At 32.8% G+C, this 25,601-nt stretch overlaps 1 protein-coding gene across 1 annotated transcript in view; it reads right to left on the bottom strand.

The window, feature by feature from the left end:
* The window catches only part of LOC143249926 (guanine nucleotide-binding protein G(q) subunit alpha-like), a 63,298-nt gene that overhangs the window by 28,337 nt on the left and 9,360 nt on the right, over positions 1-25,601 (bottom strand). The window contains exons 2-3 of the mRNA XM_076500542.1: positions 17,332-17,516; positions 3,595-3,749 (exon numbers count right to left, since the gene is read on the bottom strand). Of these exons, the coding sequence (XP_076356657.1) occupies positions 3,595-3,749; positions 17,332-17,516 (340 nt within the window). The remainder of the gene's footprint in view (positions 1-3,594; positions 3,750-17,331; positions 17,517-25,601) is intronic.

The following is a 25,601-nucleotide window of genomic DNA, read 5'->3' as shown; positions in this document are numbered from 1 at the left end:
AGCGGACCAGTAAACCACGAAATCGCTTAAGCCGCTGTAGCAAGTCTTGTGAGCGATGTGAGTGAGGATTATCACAGCTCACCACTAATTTAAGATTGTGTAAAAACGCGGCTTACGAATTTAATCCTGGCTTTATAACTTCAAGGGAATATTTAAAAAGGATTTGCTTTAATTTGGGAAATAAATAAAATATATTACAATAGAAATCGACCATTAATCTATCTTATCCGCTCTCTATGTCAGCTTTATGGAGGTCGCCATTGTTACAGAATCGCACCTCTCCATACATTAAAGTTAAATGTATGGTAAATCCATGAAAAAAGTGATCAATAATTAAAGTATTATTTTTAATTCGATAATCCGATATAATGATCACGCAATGGCCCGGATGAGGCTCCTCGGCGGAGCTGTTGGCGACTTTGGCTTTTCAGTCACAAAGGTTTAAGCCGTGGTTAAGCAGGTTGACCCCCCAAATACCGCAGCTTAATGGCGCTCCACTGTACTTGGCAGAAATATCTTTAGCAGCAATCACTACTGCAAGTCTTTTAAAATGGGTCTCTACCAGCTTTGTACAATGGAATGGTGTAATGTTTACTCACTCGACCCAACAAAATTGCTCTGATTCTGATAAGTTCATTATGGATTGCTGATGGACTGAAATCATCAAGTCTTGCTATAAATTTTCCAATGAATACAAATCAGGTTTTTGACTGAGCCACTCCAGAACATCCACATTCTTCTTCTGAAACCATACAAGTATGTGTTTGGCATCGTGCATCAGGCCAATGTCTTACTGAAATGTAAAGTTTTGATTCAGTTTTAGATTCTTGGCTGATTCAAGGTTTTCTTCTAGGATTCACTTCTACTTTGCACCATCCATCCAACTTCCCCTCAATCCCTACAAGCTTTCCAGTTGTTGCTGATGAGAGCCATCCCCATAACATGATGTTGCCACCACCATGTTTGGCAGTTGGAATGGTTCATGCCAGAGAAATATATGGAATTTAGACAAAAAGGCTCAATTTTTGTCTCATCAGAACACAAAACCACCTGCCACATCTATAGCATCATTTACACGCTTTGTTACAAACACTATACAAGATTTAAGATAACTTTTTCCAGTAATGGGTCCTTTGTTGCCACTCACCCATACAAATCAGCTTTGTTTGGATACTGGGATATTGTTGGTGTTTGCACCCCAAGTTCTATCCCAGACATGGAACTCTGCAAACGTTTTAGTCAAATTTGACTTCACAGTGACATCCCTAATCAGTTTCCTGCTTGCCCAACTCTTTGTTTGGAAGGGCTGCCTGATCTGGATAATATAAAGCACATTTCATTTCTCAATGATGGAGTTTACTGTACTCAAAGGGATAATCAGTGTCTTCTTGCTACCTTCTCCTGACTTGCACTTTTCTACCATCTTATTCCTGATTGTTGGTTTGTCATAGCACTATGCAAGTTGCAACTTGAACAGATACATTTACTTTGAAGTCAAGTTAAGCCACTTTGATTACACATAGAGAAAGACCATTACACTAATTTTTGCAATCTTTCAAATTAATCTTTTGCTTTGCACCTGAATAAATTTGTGAAAGGAATGTACCATAGTAAAGAAGTTGAATACTATGCAACTGAGAATATTCTTATTTTCTTTGAAAATATAACTTACATAATATCAGTATTTAGCTTTTCTGTTTGGAATAGGTTGCTTATATTCTAATATAAAGTTCCATTTGAAATATAAATATATATATGCATGCACACACAGATGTACTAAGACCAGGTTAATAAGGATGAGAAATACCTGCAGATAAGTTCTAATAGCCCAACATTTGTTTTTACTGTTAAAACAAATATATATACACATTAAAAGTATGTTGAACACAAAAAGTTTGAATTCCAAACAAATAAAATTGCAAAATATTTCAGTAGATTAACTAGTCTACATATTCAAGAAACTCAAAACAAATGGTACTCCAACACTTGGAACATCTAGACTTGTATGACTGATTATAACTTCACCTTACACTTTTCCACATGCTTGTTTGTTTGTTTGTTTTGAATTTTGTGCAAAGCTACATGAGGGCTATCTGTGCTAGCCATCCATAATTTAGCAGTGTAAGACTAGAGGGAAGGCAGCTAGTCATCACCACCCACCGCTAACTCTTGGGCTATTCTTTTATCAATGAAAAGTGGGATTGACTGTTACATTCTAATGCCCATATGGCTGGATTGGTAAACATGTTTGATGTGACTGGAATTTGAACCCATGCTACATGCCTGCAATCTGATTGTTTGTTACAAGTGTTCTACTATAGACATCTGATGTGATTTGTTGCCTTTCACTCACTCACTCACACACACACACACACACACACACAGAGATAGTTGAAAAAAAGTAAAAATTTAACCTCAAAATAAAATTTAGAATGATCAGTGAACTTTTCCCACTTTAACTCATGTATCAATTATCAAAATTACAGAGAAGTTAAAAACTCTACAAATGTTATAAACACATCACTATATTGACAAACCTAGCTATGTTTCTCTGGTTTTCCAACCCAAGCTGTGCTGATGAGCCCTGAATAGACAAAAAGTGCAATCTATTATCGCGAGGTGCAAAATCAAAGAATGCTTTAGGCCTCTACATTACAATTATATTTTAAATTTTACCTTTGATGAATTGAAAAGAACATTTTTGAAATATAATCATTAAATAATCAGTTTGCTATATCACAAAATTAGACACAATGCCATAATATTATTCACACAATTTAGGTTACTATATGGTGAGGGAAAAATAATTCAGAAATTCCATAAAATAGCATAAGAATTTCTGAAGAAAACAGTGCTCTATTGAAATTGCAGTACAAGTGATGGTCACAAGCCAGTGTTCAGTGAAACTCTACTCTAACCCTGTGAAAGTTACCAACAAGTACCCTACTTTTCTTACACAATTAACTTCCTCATAAAAATAAGCTGTATTATAAAAAACTTGCAATAAATACAAAATCCTATATTTAACTTACTGAAACCAGTTTAGCAAATGTTCTGTGGTTAAATCAGAAACTCCTTGTTAAAATAACATCATTACCACATCTAACAAAAAATAATGATTTAACTTCTTAACACATATCCAGAAATAAATACCTATCAAAGGAACTACTAAGAGTGAGAAACTGTGTATTATAAAAAATCTAATACAGCAAAAAGTTAATCAGTGACAACTGTATAGAAACAAACAACTTTTAAACAGAAATTATAAATCATTGATTAAACATCTATAAAATATGTCTTAAACGAATGAAATACAAGAGGCGTAGTGAGCATGGTGGACTCGATACCACCCAAATATTTTAATAAGGCAGGTGTTTCTCGTAATTTTTTTAAATTTCCATTATGAAATATTAGGTAGGTGATATGTTGTTTTAATTTATAAAAAGGAATTAATTACAGAGAAGACAATTTTTGTTTCTTTCACATATTTTGCTTAATATTCTTAATTTCTCACTTATTGAAGAGTCGTAAAGTTCACATAATTTTTTATTTAAGGCTGTACCACATAAGTAACTCAGATTCACTGGTACTAACTATTTTGCTGAATCTGTAAGTTGGTATTCCCTCCGTCTGTCGTAGCATTCCTGGATTCCAGGGTCTGCCCATAACGACTTGATTGCTTCTACATAGGGACTACCAAATGTCGTGACCGTTTCATAATCTACAGATCGAACTAGTTCAGCATTTTCCTGAAAAAATATAACATTAAAATCAAGAATTTAAAATATAATTGAATATTAAATAATGTAAAACAGAAAGCTAGTTTAATTTTAATCACTGTTTTCTGTTCACAAGAATAACGCTATTAGCTTCAATGAAACTCAGTATTTTAAGAAGTGTACTTACAGTTTTATAAAGTTCCGTATGTGTGTATTATATATACCTATTGTGGTATATTAGTCAATACAGTGATGCTTAAGACATACCCAAATACACCAACTTCATTCATAGTTTGTATTAACATCATACGTGTAAAAGTTGTTGGACATGTCAGACTTACTACAAAAATTAAATGCAAGTATGAATTTAAGACTGCTTTATCAGAAGAGCATGAATGTTGAACTCCAGAACAACAGCAGCCAAGATAACTGACATCCATAATATGATAGTAGGACACAGATTACCATAAATTCAAGATGTCCACGTAATCAAAATAGTACCTTCATGTGGTTTTTAAACATGTTTCTAGTTTGTTACAGAGTTGAATAACAAGTAACTTGTCTTGTACACAAGAAGCTAAGCCTAGTCTTCAGGAAACAAATGGTCCATCACATGATGTTCTGCATGCTACACTGATGACAAGAATAAGTGCTAAGATATATTATATTATGCTTGAGAGAGAAATACATAGTAAAACGATATCATGCATTATGCAAACCAGCTGAAGCTAACCTTCCTTGTTTCAAGTGGTTAAGACCCTGAAGAAACAGCATGTACAAACTATAGCAAGGATAAGTGAATTATATATCCTTGACTCAAGATAGCTGCCAACGATTTATTTAGTGAAGAGGAAGTTGATAACCAGATAAACCTCTCTAAGTTAGACTAGATTGAAAAGTAAACACAATTTCACTCCATAAATTAATTTTTACAGCATCATGAAGAACCTGAAGTAAACATTTTATGTGTATAGAAATATTTAAATTATTAAAAATTAAAGCTCAGAGAAACTGCAAGCACAATTAAAACTCTACAAGTATTAAATTATACAGCTTATACTTGTTGTTTATTATCCAATGAATGTGTTCCTACTGAATTCATTAGTGTGTGTTTAACCCTTCCACAACAGGCTCATGTATTTCACACAATCTTCTAATAATGAAGATACAGATACTATAACTGAAGAAACTTAAAACTTAAAATTTGGCAAGCTTTCAGTAAACATTACAAGTATTTTGTAGCAACAACAACAAAAAGAGGAATGTTCAATTATTTTTACTAAAATTTTGTAAATCAATATATGGAGTTATTATGTTGACTACTCTAAGTACAAAGTAATTTTCATGATGATGAAGTAAAAATGTATTTTCAAGACGACTAATACGGGTATTGAAACTTTAAAATAAATATGATAAAGTAATTTATGCACTTCTAAAAGGGGTTGTAAATAAATTAGAGAAGTGGGAAGACTCACACTATAAGAGATTGAACATTTCTTTGAAATATTTCATTCTAAAATTAAAAACTTAATATAACATTAAAATTTGATATAGTAGCTATTTTGATACTAAGTTTATTCATATACATTGACAGTGAAATAGTTTAATTAATAAAATTTTGAATGCTGCAAACAGGTTATAAAATGTGCACTTTGACCTCTCCATTGTAAGAATTAATCCTTTCATGAATATTCTTCAAACCAACAAGGTCTACGGAACTCAACTATAACCTATTATTTAAAGCTAAGTACTACATACAACAAGGTCTATAGAACTCAACTATGACCTATTATTTAAAGCTACTTACTACATACAACAAGGTCTACGGAACTCAACTATAACCTATTATTTAAAGCTAAGTACAACATACAACAAGGTCTATAGAACTCAACTATAACCTATTATTTAAAGCTACTTACTACATACAACAAGGTCTACGGAACTCAACTATAACCTATTATTTAAAGCTAAGTACTACATACAACAAGGTCTATAGAACTCAACTATGACCTATTATTTAAAGCTACTTACTACATACAACAAGGTCTACGGAACTCAACTATAACCTATTATTTAAAGCTAAGTACAACATACAACAAGGTCTATAGAACTCAACTATAACCTATTATTTAAAGCTACTTACTACATACAACACGGTCTACGGAACTCAACTATAACCTATTATTTAAAGCTAAGTACTACATACAACAAGGTCTATAGAACTCAACTATAACCTATTATTTAAAGCTACTTACTACATACAACAAGGTCTACGGAACTCAACTATAACCTATTATTTAAAGCTACTTACTACATACAACAAAGTCTACAGAACTCAACTATAACCTATTATTTAAAGCTACTTACTACATACAACAAGGTCTACGGAACTCAACTATAACCTATTATTTAAAGCTAAGTACTACATACAAGAAGGTCTATAGAACTCAACTATAACCTATTATTTAAAGTTACTTACTATATACAACAAGGTCTACGGAACTCAACTATAACCTATTATTTAAAGCTACTTACTACATACAACAAGGTCTACAGAACTCAACTATAACCTATTATTTAAAGCTACTTACTACATACAACAAGGTCTACAGAACTCAACTATAACCTATTATTTAAAGCTACTTACTACATACAACAAGGTCTATAGAACTCAACTATAACCTATTATTTAAAGCTAAGTACTACATACAAGAAGGTCTATAGAACTCAACTATAACCTATTATTTAAAGTTACTTACTATATACAACAAGGTCTATAGAACTCAACTATAACCTATTATTTAAAGCTACTTACTACATATAACAAGGTCTATAGAACTCAACTATAACGTATTATTTAAAGCTACTTACTACATACAACAAGGTCTATAGAACTCAACTATAACCTATTATTTAAAGATAAGTACTACATACAAGAAGGTCTATAGAACTCAACTATAACCTATTATTTAAAGTTACTTACTACATACAACAAGGTCTATAGAACTCAACTATAACCTACTATTTAAAGCTACTTACTACATACAACAAGGTCTATAGAACTCAACTATAACCTATTATTTAAAGCTACTTACTACATACAACAAGGTCTATAGAACTCAACTATAACCTATTATTTAAAGCTACTTACTACATACAACAAGGTCTGTAGAACTCAACTATAACCTATTATTTAAAGCTACTTACTACACATACTGAAGGTTCACATTAGTTTCTTATACCTTAGTATATACCACTAGAGGACAAACAAGTTAAAATTTATTAAATTTTACTGTTCAGCAATAAATAAAAAATATTGATATATAGATATATATACATGCACATAGAGATTGAGATAAGAGACAGAAAAACACACTCACAGATTGAGATAAGAGACAGAAAAACATTTAGTGTGTAAAAGTTACTTATCTTTCGGTAACTGTTTGTTGGGATCACTTGTAGCAACAAAACTATGCCATGCTAAATATGAACTGAAGAATGCAGAAAAACTATCTTAACTATACATCACACTAGCTTTACAGGGACAAAAACTATCTTAACTATACAGGTTACATCAGATTACAAGGGCAAAAAACTTTCTCAACTACAGAGATTACATCAGCTTACAGCAAAAAAAACTTTCTCAGCTAAGCAGGTTACATCAGCATTGTGGTTTTACTAAATTTCCACTTAGTATACAGCCACTTAAACAAGAACTTTATGAAGCCAATAAACCAGGTTATATTTCAGCATGTCTTGAGTGATAAGATTGTTTCACTAAAACCTCTCTCTCCTACTGCTTGGTGCTACCCCAGATAACTGGTCCTAATATACATAAGTTACTTTGGGCTTACACTATAAGTCATTTTAAATTATAGTTGTATCTGTCTCATTGATTTTTTGGGAGTGTAATTTTAAACTGTTTATATTTTTGTAATGTATGATGGGTTTTTTCTTTTATGATGGAGGGGGAAGGTTCGGGGAATTTGTGGAAGGAATGGTAGTGACTCCCACTGTTTATTTTTGTTGTTTTTAGAAAACTTCAGTTTCCTGACAAGTCAGACAAAATTAGTGTGTGTGTGTGTGTGTGTGTGTATACACCCATACACAATTTCAGTTCTGAAATGTACTTTGTGTTTTTAACAGAACCAGCTACTATAAATTCAGACAAAAAAGAAAAGTGTTAATGTTTATTTATTTTATTTTCTGTAAAACAGAAACACAAGTTTCTGTTTTACAGAAAATAAAAGTTAGAATAAGCATCTGATAAACTACAGTATTGATCATTACTAAATACAATTATTATTATTATTTATGACTCTAGTATATTAATGCAAGAACATTCAGGATTTGCCACACAATTTAACCTGACTGAAAGTACTCTCAAAAGAAGTTCCTACATGATGCTGTAAAGACAGGCAGAATGTAAAAACTGCTAAACAAGCCTGTAACTTTCATGGAATCAGCAAACTGTATCTGTGTACTACAGATATTGCAACAAGTGAAACCATATAGTATGTGAGAAGTAGCTAACAAAATAAGCAAATTTACGGAGGACATCTCAGATCTACATCCCAAGAAGAATGCAAGACCATACAGCTAGTCATTTCCCCAAGAATGATCCAGTTCACGGTGTGGAATGTGGCCTGTACTACACCATAAAGTAGTCCTACTTCTGAACAATATGTGCATCCACACAGTGGGATAACAACCCAAAAATGGACTTTTCTGTATTGACATACGCATTAACTTGGTACTGAGAAAACAAAGGTTCTAATACTCCACTAGAAGAAAATGGAAATTTGTATATAGTAGAACAACAGAGATAATGGACTGAACAAATATCTGTAAAATGAAACTGTACGAGTTACCATTAAATAAGTCCGCATGATACGGCCAGGTGCACACACAAAGATATATACTTTGTGCTTTTTTTTTTTTTTTAAAGGTAGCAATAAGGCCTTGAAGGCAAAATATACAAACTGACAAATCAGTCCTGTGAAAACCCCATCTCAACAGTAGATACTTAGTATGGGCAGAAAGACTTTTTGTTATACCCTACCAAATGTAGAATTTTAGGGAAAGGAGTATTCTTTGAGACAACATAATGACAACTATCAGGTAAATGAAGTCCAGAAATGCAATGTAATATAAGCAATGTGACACAAAGGTGCTTGGAGTCATCTACATTCCCAACTGTAATAGGATGTCAATGGTAGAAAGCGACAGAAGCCACAAGAGGAAAAACTTTATAGGAGGTGACAGTCATGTCCAACAGACAAATGAATAGATAAGCCAGAAGTATTTTAACACATCCGGGCAAGGATGAAGGAAACAAGTCATGAAAGAAGTACACAGCCCATAAAATACTATGCCATCTGTTCCAAAAAAGAAAAACTGCAAAAGAGATGATCAATGGAAGGAAAGATGACTACATACAATGTCCAGTCACCTTCAGAAGCAGCCCAATTTTTTTGGTAAGAAGGATAAGTCTGGAAATATTTCATCACATTACTATTATCCACAAAATAAATCCTAACTATCAAACAAGGCTTTCACAGACAAAAAATGTCATTAATACAATTCCAATTTTCCAAACTTTCTTTAAACACATTACTTTCAGGTATTGCATCATCTGCACAACATCAAAAACTTTCAAAAGTTTGTTTCAAAAATGTCACAGTTGATACAATCGCAGCTGATAGTTCTATGGACCATACTGATAATTACAGGCACTTTAAAAAACATTTGCCCATTTTCAGAATTTTTAAACAAATAAAAGAATACCCTTTTGTCAGTCATCATTCCTTGTAAAAGCACAGGTAACTGAGTTGTAATGACATCAGCACATACAGTTATTTCTCTTTTACAACAAACCTGTTGGCCTGTCTAGGCTATTGCATCCAGTACACAAAACGTTTAAAACAGAAATATCCAAAACCAGTCCTTAAATTACTGCATTTACCACATTTGGAAGCAGCCCATTACAAAGGCCAATCACTCTGTCAGAAAAATAAAGCTTAGCTGAAGATGACTCCTGCCCTATCAAAGTTTACGTTTCTGTTTACCATTCTTATTGTTAAATGTACATCAACATAATTAATTCTCTCAAGAATCTTAAAAATCTAAATCAGATCCACTCTTAAATCTTTAAGTCAAAACAATTTCAGAAATCTTAACTCATGCTCATGTGACAACCCATCAGAGGCATCATCCTACTAGCTTTCTGAAACCTTTTAATACAATGAAAAGTCCTTTCTAATGTAAGAAACCCAAAAATAACAGTACTTTAAATATATCCTAATCAATGACAATTTAAGACGTTTTGTCAATACTTCTGTAGATACAAGCTAACATTCTTGTTGCCATGGCACTAGTAACAGCACATTGCTTGGATGGCTTAAAAGACTGACGAGCCAGAACACCAACATATTTTTCTCCCATAACTCTGTTAAGGTTCTTTCCATCAAAATTATTTTTACAATTCAAATGATATCCCACATATATTACCTTACATTTGTCATAATTAAAAGCTGTCTGCTATTTATTCACCCAACTTACCAAATAATCCAGATCTTTTACTGAGGTAATAGCATCCTCCTCACTGCCAAAAACACCTAAAACTTCAACGTCAACAACGAATTTAAATAGCTTATTGACCATTCTTCATATATATTATTAATGCAATCAGAGAGCAAAAGCCCTAACAACATGCACTGAGGTACCTCACTCATAACAGTAATCCAGTTCAACTGAACTCCATTTACATGTAACCCTCTGCTTTCTCCCATTCTACCAGTTTTGTATTCAATTAGCCAACCTATATCTTCACACCTATAGAGAAAATGTTAAAAATGCTAAGTAGTCTCTTTATTACCAATTGCATTAGGTGCAACATTGATAAACATGTTGAGATAAGTGGTACTACATTTAGTATTAAGTAACAATATGTATATCATTTACGTTTCAATACACATTATATAATCGAGCAGCACTGTTAGTGATGAGTAATCTGAAAAACTATTATGTAAAAATATTTATACTACTATGGGTCCCTCTATGATTTAAAACAAACTAACACAGTTTCAAATTCCACGTCTTGGGTAGGTAAACAAAATCAAAACTTAAAAATACTACAAAACAGCATGCACTGTTTATTAACAAAATTATATTTTAATATATATTTATTATAAAGTGAACTTTTTGGCCTGATCTAATTTAAAGTTAGTTCTCAAAATTACTTTTTGTAGGTAGGTACATTATAAAATTCATAGCAAGTGGAAATGTTATTAAACAATAATTGTCTTGTGTGCTCTGGAGATCTTTGAAAGAAAAGGGTTAAAACTTAAGAGTCAGGGCCAAGGTGTTTCTTCAAAAATCAATTTTGCACGAAGCCTTATAGAGGCCATACTGGAACCACAACCTATTTATATATAATCATTATATATACTATTGTTAAGTACATTTCTACTTAATATTAAGGATCTTAATGGAACAAAATGATGTCCATAAATATCACTCACCTAAAAACACCTTTAAAGAGCCTGAATATTAACAATAACTATTTTATAGTATTCTTTATAAAGCTACCTAAATCACTATGTACACATTTATGGAGTAGATCAAAAGTTGTAATTTTCCTAAACTGAAAGTATATTCTCATTGGTACTTCATTCAGTGCTGTCCTTTATATGCAAAACATTTTAATGGCACAAGCCTTAAAACTCCCACATACCTCACAACCAAGTGACTGAAATAAGTCTCGCATGCAAATCATCAAACCTCCACCAATAAAAGTGTGACAAACACTCCTGTCATATGACCCCCTGAATTTGAGTTTTGGCAAAAAATAGAAGCACCCACAATAACCCATCAAAATATATTTTCAGTACAGGAAAATTATAACTTGTCATATGGTATATTATCTACCATAATACCACTGTCCTACTCTCAACTGAATGTTTTGTATCATACATTCAGGAAGATGCCAACATGGTCCACCATCCCAGCAGCTTGAAACATGTGGTAAGAAATCTTATACTCCACTGGAAGAAAATGGAGGTAAAAATTGTGGTGGAGTCTTGAAAAATGACAACATTTGAAACGGTGACCACAAAAACATTTTTTAAAAGCAGACCACACGATATATTTAATCCATGGCACGGATGGTCATCTATCCCCTTCTGTTTTATCCATGAAGTCACATGGGTGACAGCATAGCCCAGCACTGCGAGAATAATCATGTGGAACACCTCATTTTAACAATTTACATTTAGTGACCTTGGAAATAATTGTTATCATCACCTTACAATGCAGCATTGAATAGTTTAGATGTATCTGGACAGGCACACTTGTGGGACATACCTCTAAAAGCAAGAGGTATATATAGTAAAAGATACCTTACCCAGTCACAATCTGATAGAGACTGAAAGATGGCAACAGGTGGATGATAGTACCTCAACAAGGAAGAAACAGCTACCCAAACCAGAGAATGGAAGATGAACATATGAGGTGTAGTCCTAAGTGTTCAACAGACAAGGTACCTCCAACAGAAAACAGGGTTGATATGAAGGATAAAGGGAAAGTGCATGATAGGAGTGAAGACTCCAGCAACGGATGTTGGGAAGGAGGCAAGAAATAAAAGATCGATCAAGTCACAATCCAAACCTAATGGGAAAGGAACAAAGTGGGGGGAAAAAAATCACATACCAAAAAGTGGTGTAAGGGAAGGAAACCATGCAAATCACAGCATGTTATAGACAGAAAACGTAAGTAGGGCAGGAAGGTGCCAGACATCTAATATATCTCAGAATAAAACAAAGGAGCAACTGCAAAAATAATAATTGAATATAGCTTCACAGATATGTGATTCTACATATACAGGAGTATCCCAAAAAATTGGGCCAGCAGAGAAAAAAACAACTGACCAAGTCCCAGTTAGCAGTGGGTAGTAAAAAACAGTAGTGTCCTACTGGAAATGATTTCAAAAGCAAATAAGCCACAATGTGGAGGGAAAAAACTGAAAATGGTAAAATCTCCAAAATGGAGGGAAGGTGGAGAAGGTATTCCATGAAAATCCATAAATATAAATGGAATACCTAAGAAAGGAGGTACATCCTGCTGAATTTCCTACATTACCTGTAGGAGATTTGGTCAGGTAATGCAAAGCTGAAAAACTAGTTATAAAATAAAATGGATAGGATTAACAGAGAACCAAATGACAAAATCAAAAAGAAAATCTGCCTGATGGTAAGTTAAGGTAAAAACAATTAAAGACTGTGTTGGGCAAGACTTGTAAGTACCCGATGCAAGAAGAAGAATATAATGTAAAATGTGTCTATTAATAAAAAACCAGAGTAGCCGAGCAGATTCTGCAGTGGAAGCCTGGAGAGCAGTCCATGATCAGATAGAGTAAAACTGACAAAAAACTAGGTCATCTGAAATGGGTTAGGTTGAGCACCAGCCCCCAAGAGCCTTCATGTACAAAATTAATGGTAAAAAGTGTAAATGACAAAAATGACTGTTTTTGAACTTCATGCAAAGCTACATGTAGGCTATCTGCACTACCCAATCCTAATTTAGTAGTGAAAGAAAATTGGCAGATATTCATTACCACCCACTACCAACTCTTGGACTACTTTTCTAACACAGAATAGTGGGACTGAATGCCATATTATAATGCCTCCACAGCTGAAAGGACTGGCATAATTGGTGGAATAGGGATTCAAACCCACAACCCTCAGATTGAGAGTCAAGTGTCCAAATCATCTGGCACTGCAGGACTGATGAAGATAAAACAGTTGATATACCGTAATGATTAAGAATTAGTGTAGTGAAAGAAACATATGTAGCAGATGTCGTGTTGAAGAAAATAAGATACTTAATCTAATTACTGACTAACCCACAAACAGAACTATAGATAAACCCAAAATAAGACACTTGTTAAGCCTAATTGAATAGTGTGGGACAAAGGAAATCGCTAAGCTCTGAAAAATCTTGTTTATATATTTTTTGTAACATTAATACTTTCTATGTTACTATACCTAGCTCTGTTATTGTATCAGTCCTTACTCATCTTTATAAAATTTTAATTTTTTTATTATACTTATTTTTATTCTGAACAATATAAGGCACATCATAAAGTTATGCCATGTTTTCATTCTATTACTTTAATAAATGAATCCTACAGCATTAACTTTTGCAAGCAGCAATTTCTCTCATCCTTCACTGAAAATCAATTAGTACATCTACGTTTGTAACCCATCACATGGTTAAATGGCTGGCACTACTAAGAAAATAAATACTGCTATACAACCATTTGCTCCATGATCAGAGTTGAGGATACCAGAACTACATGCATTCGTAACTTGCATCAGAACACAAGTTCAAGGAAGCATCTGGTATGGTCTTACCAAACATAATGTACTCACGGTGTAGAAAAAGTAAACTTAGTTTCTTTAAAACTAAAGAATAAAGTTACAGAAATTATAAATTACAATACAACACAATGAAGAAACACACATTTTACAATTTACAGAACATTAAAAAATACTGTTAAACAATAACTTGCAAACATTATAGAAAATAATAATATGTTTACACTTCATTTACCAGTAAAGTAGAACCAACAGTTGGTGATTGGTGCTGCTAGCATTAGGGACAGTGGCAGGAAGCACTGGTCATAACTCAAAAATAAAGAAACAGATATAATACCTCCACAAGACCCTCAAGTCACAAGTAAACCCTCCTAATCATGAGATCGTGCTGACACAAAACTGAACAAACTTGTGTTAACACAAACTAGTAATGTCAGTATACTAATAACTTGAATAGTTGAAATAGTCAAATACAGCAATAACCAGAAAGACAAGTTTCAAGTAACTGATTACTCTCACGGCATTAATCAATTTAATTATAATTTTGATTACTGTAAGGGTGAGGAAATAAAATACTGAAAACAATAATGCTAAACTTGACAGGTTGATTATTTTATATATCCCTATACAATGTAGCTAATTTGGTTATATCAATTAACCAAGTGAATTGCCCTGATCTATTGGATAGTGATGCAGTGTCTGTGAAGAAAGAAGTTAATTTGAAGCAGAATCCAAAACTGATCTATTTCAACATTTAAGTACTTACTGTATTAAAACGTATTCCAACATGATTAAAATAAGATACACCAACAAGTTAAATATATTTAGGACAGCTCGTAACATGCTGATTAAAACATATTACTGATTTTAATTAGCAACTTCACCAGTCAGTAGTGTAGAAAGACAAAGAAGTACATCTTTAGGTTTAGTGATTGCAAGCCTAGAGCATGGGTGAAGTAAAGTTCAAATCACAGGTTTCTGTACATCCTCTTAAATACTACAGTTATTTCTTTCAACCGGTTTATTATGTGTCTATACAACCCACAACCCCTTACATGTAATTTTACAACATTCCTTGTCAGTTACAATGTTTATTATGTGTCTATACTACCCACAACCCCTTACCTGTAAGTTTACAACATTCCTTGTCAGTTACACTGTTTATTATGTGTCTATACTACCCACAACCCCTTACCTGTAAGTTTACAACATTCCTTGTCAGTTACACTGTTTATTATGTGTTTATACTACCCACAACCCCATACCTGTAAGTTTACAACATTCCTTGTCAGTTACACTGTTTATTATGTGTCTATACTACCCACAACCCCTTACCTGTAAGTTTACAACATTCCTTGTCAGTTACACTGTTTATTATGTGTTTATACTACCCACAACCCCTTACATGTAAGTTTACAACATTCCTTGTCAGTTACACTGTTTATTATGTCTATACTACCCACAACCCCTTACATGTAAGTTTACAACATTCCTTGTCAGTTACACTGTTTATTATGTGTTTATACTACCCACAACCCCTTACATGTAAGTTTACAACATTCCTTGTCAGTTACACTGTTTATTATGTCTATACTACCCACAACCCCTTACATGTAAGTTTACAACATTCCTTGTCAGTTACACTGCTTATTATGTGTCTATACTACCCACAACCCCTTACATGTAAGTTTACAACATTCCTTGTCAGTTACACTGTTTATTATGTGTCTATACTACCCACAACCCTTTACATGTAAGTTTACAACATTCCTTGTCAGTTACACTGTTTATTATGTCTATACTACCCACAACCCCTTACATGTAAGTTTACAACATTCCTTGTCAGTTACACTGTTTATTATGTGTCTATACTACCCACAACCCCTTACATGTAAGTTTACAACATTCCTTGTCAGTTACACTGTTTATTATGTGTTTATACTACCCACAACCCTTTACATGTAAGTTTACAACATTCCTTGTCAGTTACACTGTTTATTATGTCTATACTACCCACAACCCCTTACATGTAAGTTTACAACATTCCTTGTCAGTTACACTGTTTATTATGTGTTTATACTACCCACAACCCCTTACATGTAAGTTTACAACATTCCTTGTCAGTTACACTGTTTATTATGTCTATACTACCCACAACCCCTTACATGTAAGTTTACAACATTCCTTGTCAGTTACACTGCTTATTATGTGTCTATACTACCCACAACCCCTTACATGTAAGTTTACAACATTCCTTGTCAGTTACATTGTTTATTATGTGTTTATACTACCCACAACCCCTTACATGTAAGTTTACAACATTCCTTGTCAGTTACACTGTTTATTATGTCTATACTACCCACAACCCCTTACATGTAAGTTTACAACATTCCTTGTCAGTTACACTGTTTATTATGTGTCTATACTACCCACAACCCCTTACATGTAAGTTTACAACATTCCTTGTCAGTTACACTGTTTATTATGTGTCTATACTACCCACAACCCCTTACCTGTAAGTTTACAACATTCCTTGTCAGTTACACTGTTTATTATGTGTTTATACTACCCACAACCCCTTACATGTAAGTTTACAACATTCCTTGTCAGTTACACTGTTTATTATGTGTTTATACTACCCACAACCCCTTACATGTAAGTTTACAACATTCCTTGTCAGTTACACTGTTTATTATGTGTTTATACTACCCACAACCCCTTACCTGTAAGTTTACAACATTCCTTGTCAGTTACACTGTTATTTCATCTTTGAAACTTGTCTACATTTATAGCTTGCTATTAAGTTTTCACAAATAATTCTGAAACAAATATTTAGTTTTTCATTTGATAAAGAATATCACAAATAACTGATTTGAAACAAAGTCATCACACCGAATACAGATGTGTTATCCAGCAGTTCTTAACCTATGGCAAGTAGACTCCCTACATGGAAAGGTTGCACAGTTACCAAAGAAAGCAGTAGCACAGTATATAGCTCCTGTTTGCCAAGAAGGCAGACATCCAGTTATATTGCAAACAAACATATTCAAGTACCATTTGGAGAAATTAAACCTTTAAAAAGGTAAAACAAAGCAACAAACGTACAGAATGGAAGACCGTTGTACAGATTTTATTGTTTTATACAATTGATCAAAGATATAAATGTAAAACAAATATACTAAATCTTCAAATACGATACTGGTTAGTTTAAATCAAATGTACAAGAACTGACTTACAATATTATTCTGGTCTTTATATGAGACCTTCAACATTTCCATGGCCTTGATCATACTCAACATTGCCATCATGATATTTTGGTACACCAGCTTAATGAAGCTTTTCTTGTCCTCATCCGAGTAGCCTGCACCATGGATGATCCGCATTTGTTTAATAAACGTACTCTTCCCAGATTCTCCCGTTCCTGTGCATAAAAATAAATGTTAAGTACGAACTAGAACAATCTTCAACTGGAAGTCAGTTTAACTGGAATACAAATATTCATGATAATAAAATATAACTACCTTAGTAATAACATCCTTCACCTAACTGGTATTAAAAAGGTGTCTTCAGATAAAAATTATAATGATTAAGAAGAGAGCGCTACCTGCTACTGTTGGGCTCAAATCTTAAAGCAATATAATTACAACACTATAATGAACTAAGTCTGAGTATATTGGACCAGATCCTTTATTATGACTTAAGATGGGACTGTCTAATATTATCATTTGTGATATACCTTTAATACCTATCATAAATCACTGAGCTGTGAGGATACACTTACATTAACTTTCTTCAAGCTTCAAGTATAACAGCTTACAAAAAAAAACATAGATAACAGACTGCATATTTTTATTTACAGTACTGAAATAATGTGAAATTGAAACTTTAGTCTATATTTTGCCTCACAAAATGTATAATATACTGGACATTAACAAAAAAACAGTTAATTAATATTAATATCCGAGTATCACTGTTCGTAATTAAGAAAAACAAAGGCTCATCTATTATAGCAGTTATAAGAGTTTATAATTATTTGTAAGAATACTTGTTATGAAGATCTGTATTCTCCAAATAAATATGTAATCCACTACCATCCCTGCGTCTTTCTGGTACCATTCTTTTAAACAATGGTATAACAAGTGAATTTGCATGTTTTCAATTTGCATCAGGTTTCAAAAACTGCTCAGATTAAAAAAAATATTGAAGTCACTGCAAAAGAAACCTAGGTAAACAACAAAATGGATTAATATTCTACTGTAGGAACATCATACAATTTGTTATTAGTAGGCCTGTGCATTTTGTTTTGGAAATATTAATTATTCATATATCAATATTCTTCCTTCAAATGTAACTCAAAATAGTATAATATCTACAAAGGTAGTAAAAACAAAAATCTTCAAATATATGAGACATTCATGTACACAGTTAATGACTTGTGATTTTACATAAATCTTAAAATACTCTCACATTTTCTTAAAATAACTCGGAAATAAAGAAAGCAAATCATATTTTGCAGTATTTTTTCACAGTTACCTAAAACATTGGCTATTTGTATATCTACCATCACATCTGGAACTGATTCATACACCAAGTCATTAATGTATAATAATTACTATGCTCAGCCACTGATTTTAAAGTTCTTTTTCCTTTATGTTCATGACAATATAATTCTGCTGGGACTTAAACTCTGCTAAATCTGTTGCTGAAACATTCTTATAACAGTATTCTGAGGATCTGGAGAACATGGGAGGTTACTTTGTCCCCTCAACTCTTACACTGATGTCTAACCAAAAGTTCTGAAGTCTAAACCAGAAAATAAGTAGATGAAAATCAAACAAGTTGTATTTGTTTTTTTATAGTTACTGAGTCATATACAACTGTGCTTCCAGTACTAATAATTAACCACTGGTTGCTGCTTGAAACTGGAACTAATAATTAACCACGGGCTGCTACTAGAAACAGGTACTAATAATTATCCTAAACTAGTTATATTCAGGTAAAGCAGATGATTTATTATTTTATGTTTTTTGTTTGTATTTTTCCCCATCATTTGCTGAATCATAATTATGAATATCATACTGTTGTTCATAACCAAAATAAAGATGTAAGCAGTAACCCTATAAAGATTAGAGACAATTATTATATTAAAATAAAACTTCCATCCACAATTCATACAGCCTCATGAAAGTCTTACTATTATTTTATACGAGGAATTCACCATCGTTTTAACATAGGAATACAAAGTACAATGATGTTTTCAGTTCTCTTATTTCTGTTTTACCAACTCATTTCATTCTGTATACTTTTTATTATTATTAGTGTCTCATTATTTCTCATTTACAAAAGAAGCATCTCTACCAATTAGCAACTGAAATGTGAAGAAATCAATTTCATTTAAAAAAAATATTTTGATGACAAAGAACTACCAATTATCAAAACTACTCACCTGAAATGTTTACAAAAGGGTAACCACGTTTTATTGACAAATGTATCCTGTATATACTAATTTATACAGTCATGCCAGTTTGTTTTCTCAGCCATAACTTCAGTTTTGTGTAACTTACACTCATCAATGGACAAACAACAAATACTGACTGATGGCTAGATAACATCTTTACACATTAGTTGCCTTTATACATATATCGTTCTATCTGAACAATGGATAACATTTGTTCACACTAGCTGCCTTTATCTATATATCTTTCTATCTAAACAATGGATAGCATTTGTTCACACTAGCTGCCTTTATCCATATATATTTCCAGCTGAACAATGGATAACATTTGTTCACACCAGCTGCCTTTATCCATATATATTTCTATCTTAATGGATAACATTTGTTCACACTAGCTGCCTTTATCCATATACCCTTCTATCTGAACAATGGATAGCATTTGTTCACACTAGCTGCCTTTATCCATATATAATTCTAGCTGAACAATGGATAGCATTTATTCACACTAGCTGCCTTTATCTATATATCTTTCTATCTAAACAATGGATAGCATTTGTTCACACTAGCTGCCTTTATCCATATATATTTCCAGCTGAACAATGGATAACATTTGTTCACACCAGCTGCCTTTATCCATATATATTTCTATCTTAATGGATAACATTTGTTCACACCAGCTGCCTTTATCCATATATATTTCTATCTTAAACAATGGATAACATTTGTTCACACTAGCTGCCTTTATCCATATACCTTTCTATCTGAACAATGGATAACATTTGTTCACACTAGCTGCCTTTATCCATACACCCTTCTATCTGAACAATGGATAGCATTTGTTCACACTAGCTGCCTTTATCCATACATCTTTCTATCTAAACAATGGATAGCATTTGTTCACACTAGCTGCCTTTATCCATATATAATTCTAGCTGAACAATGGATAGCATTTATTCACACCAGCTGCCTTTATCCATATATATTTCTATCTGAACAATGGATAGCATTTGTTCACACTAGCTGCCTTTATCCATATATATTTCTATCTGAACAATGGATAACATTTGTTCACACTAGCTGCCTTTATCCATATATATTTCTATCTGAACAATGGATAACATTTGTTCACACTAGCTGCCTTTATCCATATATCTTTCTATCTGAACAATGGATAACATTTGTTCACACTAGCTGCCTTTATCCATACATCTTTCTATCTAAACAATGGATAACATTTGTTCACACTAGCTGCCTTTATCCATATATCTTTCTATCTGAACAATGGATAACATTTGTTCACACTAGCTGCCTTTATCCATATACCCTTCTATCTGAACAATGGATAGCATTTGTTCACACTAGCTGCCTTTATCCATATATAATTCTAGCTGAACAATGGATAGCATTTATTCACACTAGCTGCCTTTATCCATATATCTTTCTATCTGAACAATGGATAACATTTGTTCACACTAGCTGCCTTTATCCATATACCCTTCTATCTAAACAATGGATAACATTTGTTCACACTAGCTGCCTTTATCCATATATCTTTCTATCTGAACAATGGATAACATTTGTTCACACTAGCTGCCTTTATCCATATACCCTTCTATCTGAACAATGGATAGCATTTGTTCACACTAGCTGCCTTTATCCATACATCTTTCTATCTAAACAATGGATAGCATTTGTTCACACTAGCTGCCTTTATCCATATATAATTCTAGCTGAACAATGGATAGCATTTATTCACACTAGCTGCCTTTATCCATATATCTTTCTATCTGAACAATGGATAACATTTGTTCACACTAGCTGCCTTTATCCATATACCCTTCTATCTGAACAATGGATAGCATTTGTTCACACTAGCTGCCTTTATCCATACATCTTTCTATCTGAACAATGGATAGCATTTGTTCACACTAGCTGCCTTTATCCATATATATTTCTTGCTGAACAATGGATAACATTTGTTCACACAAGCTGCCTTTATCCATATATATTTCTATCTGAACAATGGATATCATTTGTTCACACAAGCTGCCTTTATCCATATATATTTCTAACTGAACAATGGATAACATTTGTTCACACAAGCTGCCTTTATCCATATATATTTCTAGCTGAACAATGGATAACATTTGTTCACACAAGCTGCCTTTATCCATATATATTTCTATCTGAACAATGGACATCAGATAAAGCTCATGCTTTTCCTTCTAAATTTTCAATTGGTCAGAATAAAAATTTCCATTCAAATAAAACAAAGCTTCTCACTGTTAAAATAAACAAACACACAGCATTAAAATCAATACACAATTTAGAACATCTTAACAATATGGAGTTTACATATTTCAACATTTACCACATCTTCATGTGTGAAATATGTCTTGTAAGTCCACTTCTAAAGATGGCATGATAAATGTCAAACCATATACTGTCAACAATTTGGAAATGGTTTTAATTTCAACATTGTGCACAAGTGCCAAGGATTTCATTGCATTCTGAAAACTACTTGTAATATGATCAGCTACAATGTTAATAATGATACAATTTCTTCCCTTACAGAAATTAAACTGGACTCTGGTTGATACCAGGTGACAATTAAAAACAAAACAAAACAAATGCATGTGCAAAAAACAAACAAACAACAAACTTCCCTACATGAATTACACTAAACAAGTCACAGAATGACAAAACAGTTAATTCTAACATGTTTTTCTGTTAAAATTCTTTAAACATTAAGAAATTAATATATGAAAGTGACAACAGCTTGTGATCCAAAAATGTTTATTAAGGTGGCAGAAAATTATGAAAGTAAAAGCTGAAACTGTCCTCAGACTAAGATCAGTAATTTAGAATTAAACTACTACTTAATCCTAAACCTTAAGTATGTTTACCATAATGTTGGGGCCTTAAATTGTTTTACCTGTTCTTATGAGCTATATTTAAATATTAGCTAAAGAAGGGTATGAATCTTAATTCTGATGCTTAAGTGAAAAGATTTAACAAGACTGGAACAGAAAGCTTAGAAAGTTTAATGTAAAGTTTTTCAGCATATTCAAAAGTGGACTCTGTATATATACTAGCATAAATAGCTGGCTTTGCTCACTTACTAGGTTGATAGTTTCAAAAGATATATTTTCTGGAGAAAAAAAAACTGTTACAAGTGTTTATTCCAGCAGGATATTACAGATAAAAAAACAAAAAACACACTAAAAACCATGGACAACCACAAGTTAACAACAGCCCTCCCTTTACTATAAGTAGCCTTTATAAATAGCAATAGAGTGAAACCCCTCTAAGCAGCCATCCCTTGAAAGCAGTCATTCAATCAGTCCTTTTTTTTTTGTTTATATAATCTCTAATTACCTACAGTGGAACCCCTCTAATCAGGCCAGTTTGTCTCAGTTGGGAAAATGGCTGCTTTAGAGGGGTTCCACTGTATTTAAATATAAAAATACATGTAACTGTACTAATCACAGAAAACTATGAGTATACCACCATATACACCAACCATATTTTTTTTCAACAAATACTGTATTGTTTCTTACTCAAAAGTAATATTCACAATCTTAGTTTCACCAAAATTCTCTAATTACAATTGTAAATTATTATAATTCAGTTTATTTTTCTTTCAAACAACAAATATACTAACTTACTAGGCACTTAATTATTCCTATTTGATATATTTGTAATAAGAACATTATCATTACCAGTGACAGTTAAACATGTTCCCACTATTCAATCATCAATTTATTTGATTACACAACATTAAAAAGCTAAAACAAAACTGCTACATCATGATCATCTTCAGATGACAGTAATTTATTTCCCAAAGATACAATGCATGATGTCTTTCCAAACATAACTATCATAGTAAATAAATGATAATGTTAGAATTATTATAAAAGATGAATACAGAAAGATTAATACAATGTTGTGTCATGGGGTAGAACTGATCAGAGGGCTTATTAATTATACACTTAATAAAGACCACAAATCATCCAGGTCTAATGGTTTTGGCATTTAGAACTTGACCTCATCCAAACAGGAGCACATCTACCGTGTTTCTCCGAAAATAAGACAGGGCTTATATTAATTTTCACTCCAAAATATGACACTAGGGCTTATTTTCGGGGGATGTCTTATTTTGATATATTAAAAAAATGAAGTTACAAAGTAAAACTATTAAACTAACCATTTAAAATAAACTATTATTAAACTATTAAACTAACTGATTAATACTTAAACAAACTAATTAACTAACTATTAAACTAATTAATAAATTAATTTTTTTTTTATTTCTTTCCTCTTCCTGCCACTCTTAACTAGGGCTTATTTTAAGGGTAGGGCTTATATTAAAACTATCCCCAAAAATCACACTAGGTCTTATTTTATGGGTAGGTCTTATTATCGGAGAAACACGGTAGGTCAGATGAAAGAAAATGGATCTCCAAGATCCCATGGATTCGACCAAATCACCATGACAGAAATAGGTGCAAAAACAGAGAGAAATAAAAGTATATCACTGTAGATATTTATCTGCTAAAAGCCACAAAATGAACATTAATATGCACATTCAAAGAGATAAAATAAGCAAGAGGCCTGAAAACTAAAACATCTATATCTACAAACATACAAGATGAGAATCAGGAATAGGATGGATGTTAAGATTCACAATGATGATCAACAAAGATAAGTGGGAACCAGAAAAGAACCACTGTTGAACTACCCCAGCTTGAGTTATCCAAACATGTAAAATAAAGGTTATCAAATGTAGTTCTCTGGGATAAGGGTTCTCTTACTCCTGAAAATTAGGAAGTCCAACAAAGCAAATTGCAAAGACATATAAACTAAATTAACTGCAATACATGATTAAGAAATCTAGGTAGCTTGAAATACAAGTAGGTAAAGATAGTGACACCAAAAGACAACCTCAGAGTTAAAATGTAAAGAAGACAGAACTAGGAAGTTGTGAGAACAAAAGATGAAGAAAGGCAGATTGAGTGGGAGAGAGCATGTATCCACAAGCTGATAAAACAGATTTAAGGGATTTGGTCTCTTAGATAAGAAGAAGGATCCCAACCATGTACCACAGAGAATGAATCTTGAAGTTACGGGGTAATAAGGTAACTAGGAGTTGACAAAGCTTAAATAGAACAGAATATGCATAAATACAAAAATTAGGGAAATTTTTAATAAATATTATAGTTTTTGAGATACATGGAGTAAGTTTGCCCATGAATCAACAAAAACAACTCGGGTAAGAAAATATTCCCATACTTTAATTAATAAAATAACGCAGGACAAAAGTAGGGTTATCTGATCCTCGTTTCAGACAGCAGAACCAGAAGCAATGGAAAAGGCTTATCAAAATCTTTTGTAGAAGCTGCAGAAGCAAGATGATTTGAGTCCTGGTTCCAAGTTGGAAAATTCCGAATATAACTAACTACCGACATACAATGCTGGCAACACTGCTCACTGTCAAAGCACTTTGGAAGGCATCAGAAACACGGATACAACAATTCTTTTGCAATAAGATCTGTAAAACTGAATTACCTAAAATTATTATTAACTGTAATCTTGTTGAAGTTTTCTACAGTATGTTTTTTCTTCACATTTTAATTTTTTTGTATTGGCTTTAACAACAAAACCAAGGTTGTTGTCTGCTTGTACCTTATCCGAGACTCAATAAAATTGGGAAACAGCCCCTTCTAGGCAAGCATATCTCAATCTTTTGTAAAATTAGGTGATTAGTAATATCTATGAACTAATTAACTGATGGACCCATGGTACAGTGTTCCTAAAACCATGGTACTAACAAGAAAAAAGTTAGTTGCAGCTGCTGCCAAAATAGTTGGCTTTCTCCAAGTCAGAAGTTCAAGAAAAAGCAAATGTGATGACAGGTGATACCAGTCGTTTTCACTTTAAAATTTCAAAAAGAAAACGTTGGGGCAGATGCTGCCATGCCAACCACCTTTACTTTAGGTAGTAATTCAAAATCAGACATATCAGCAAAGAGCTCTAGAAACTTTGCTATAA

This window comes from Tachypleus tridentatus, chromosome 4, assembly GCF_004210375.1.
Source record: "Tachypleus tridentatus isolate NWPU-2018 chromosome 4, ASM421037v1, whole genome shotgun sequence".
NCBI classification, from domain to species: domain Eukaryota; kingdom Metazoa; phylum Arthropoda; class Merostomata; order Xiphosura; family Limulidae; genus Tachypleus; species Tachypleus tridentatus.
The sequence above is the reverse complement of the archived record's forward strand: the minus strand, read 5'-3'. Positions and strand labels throughout refer to the sequence as shown.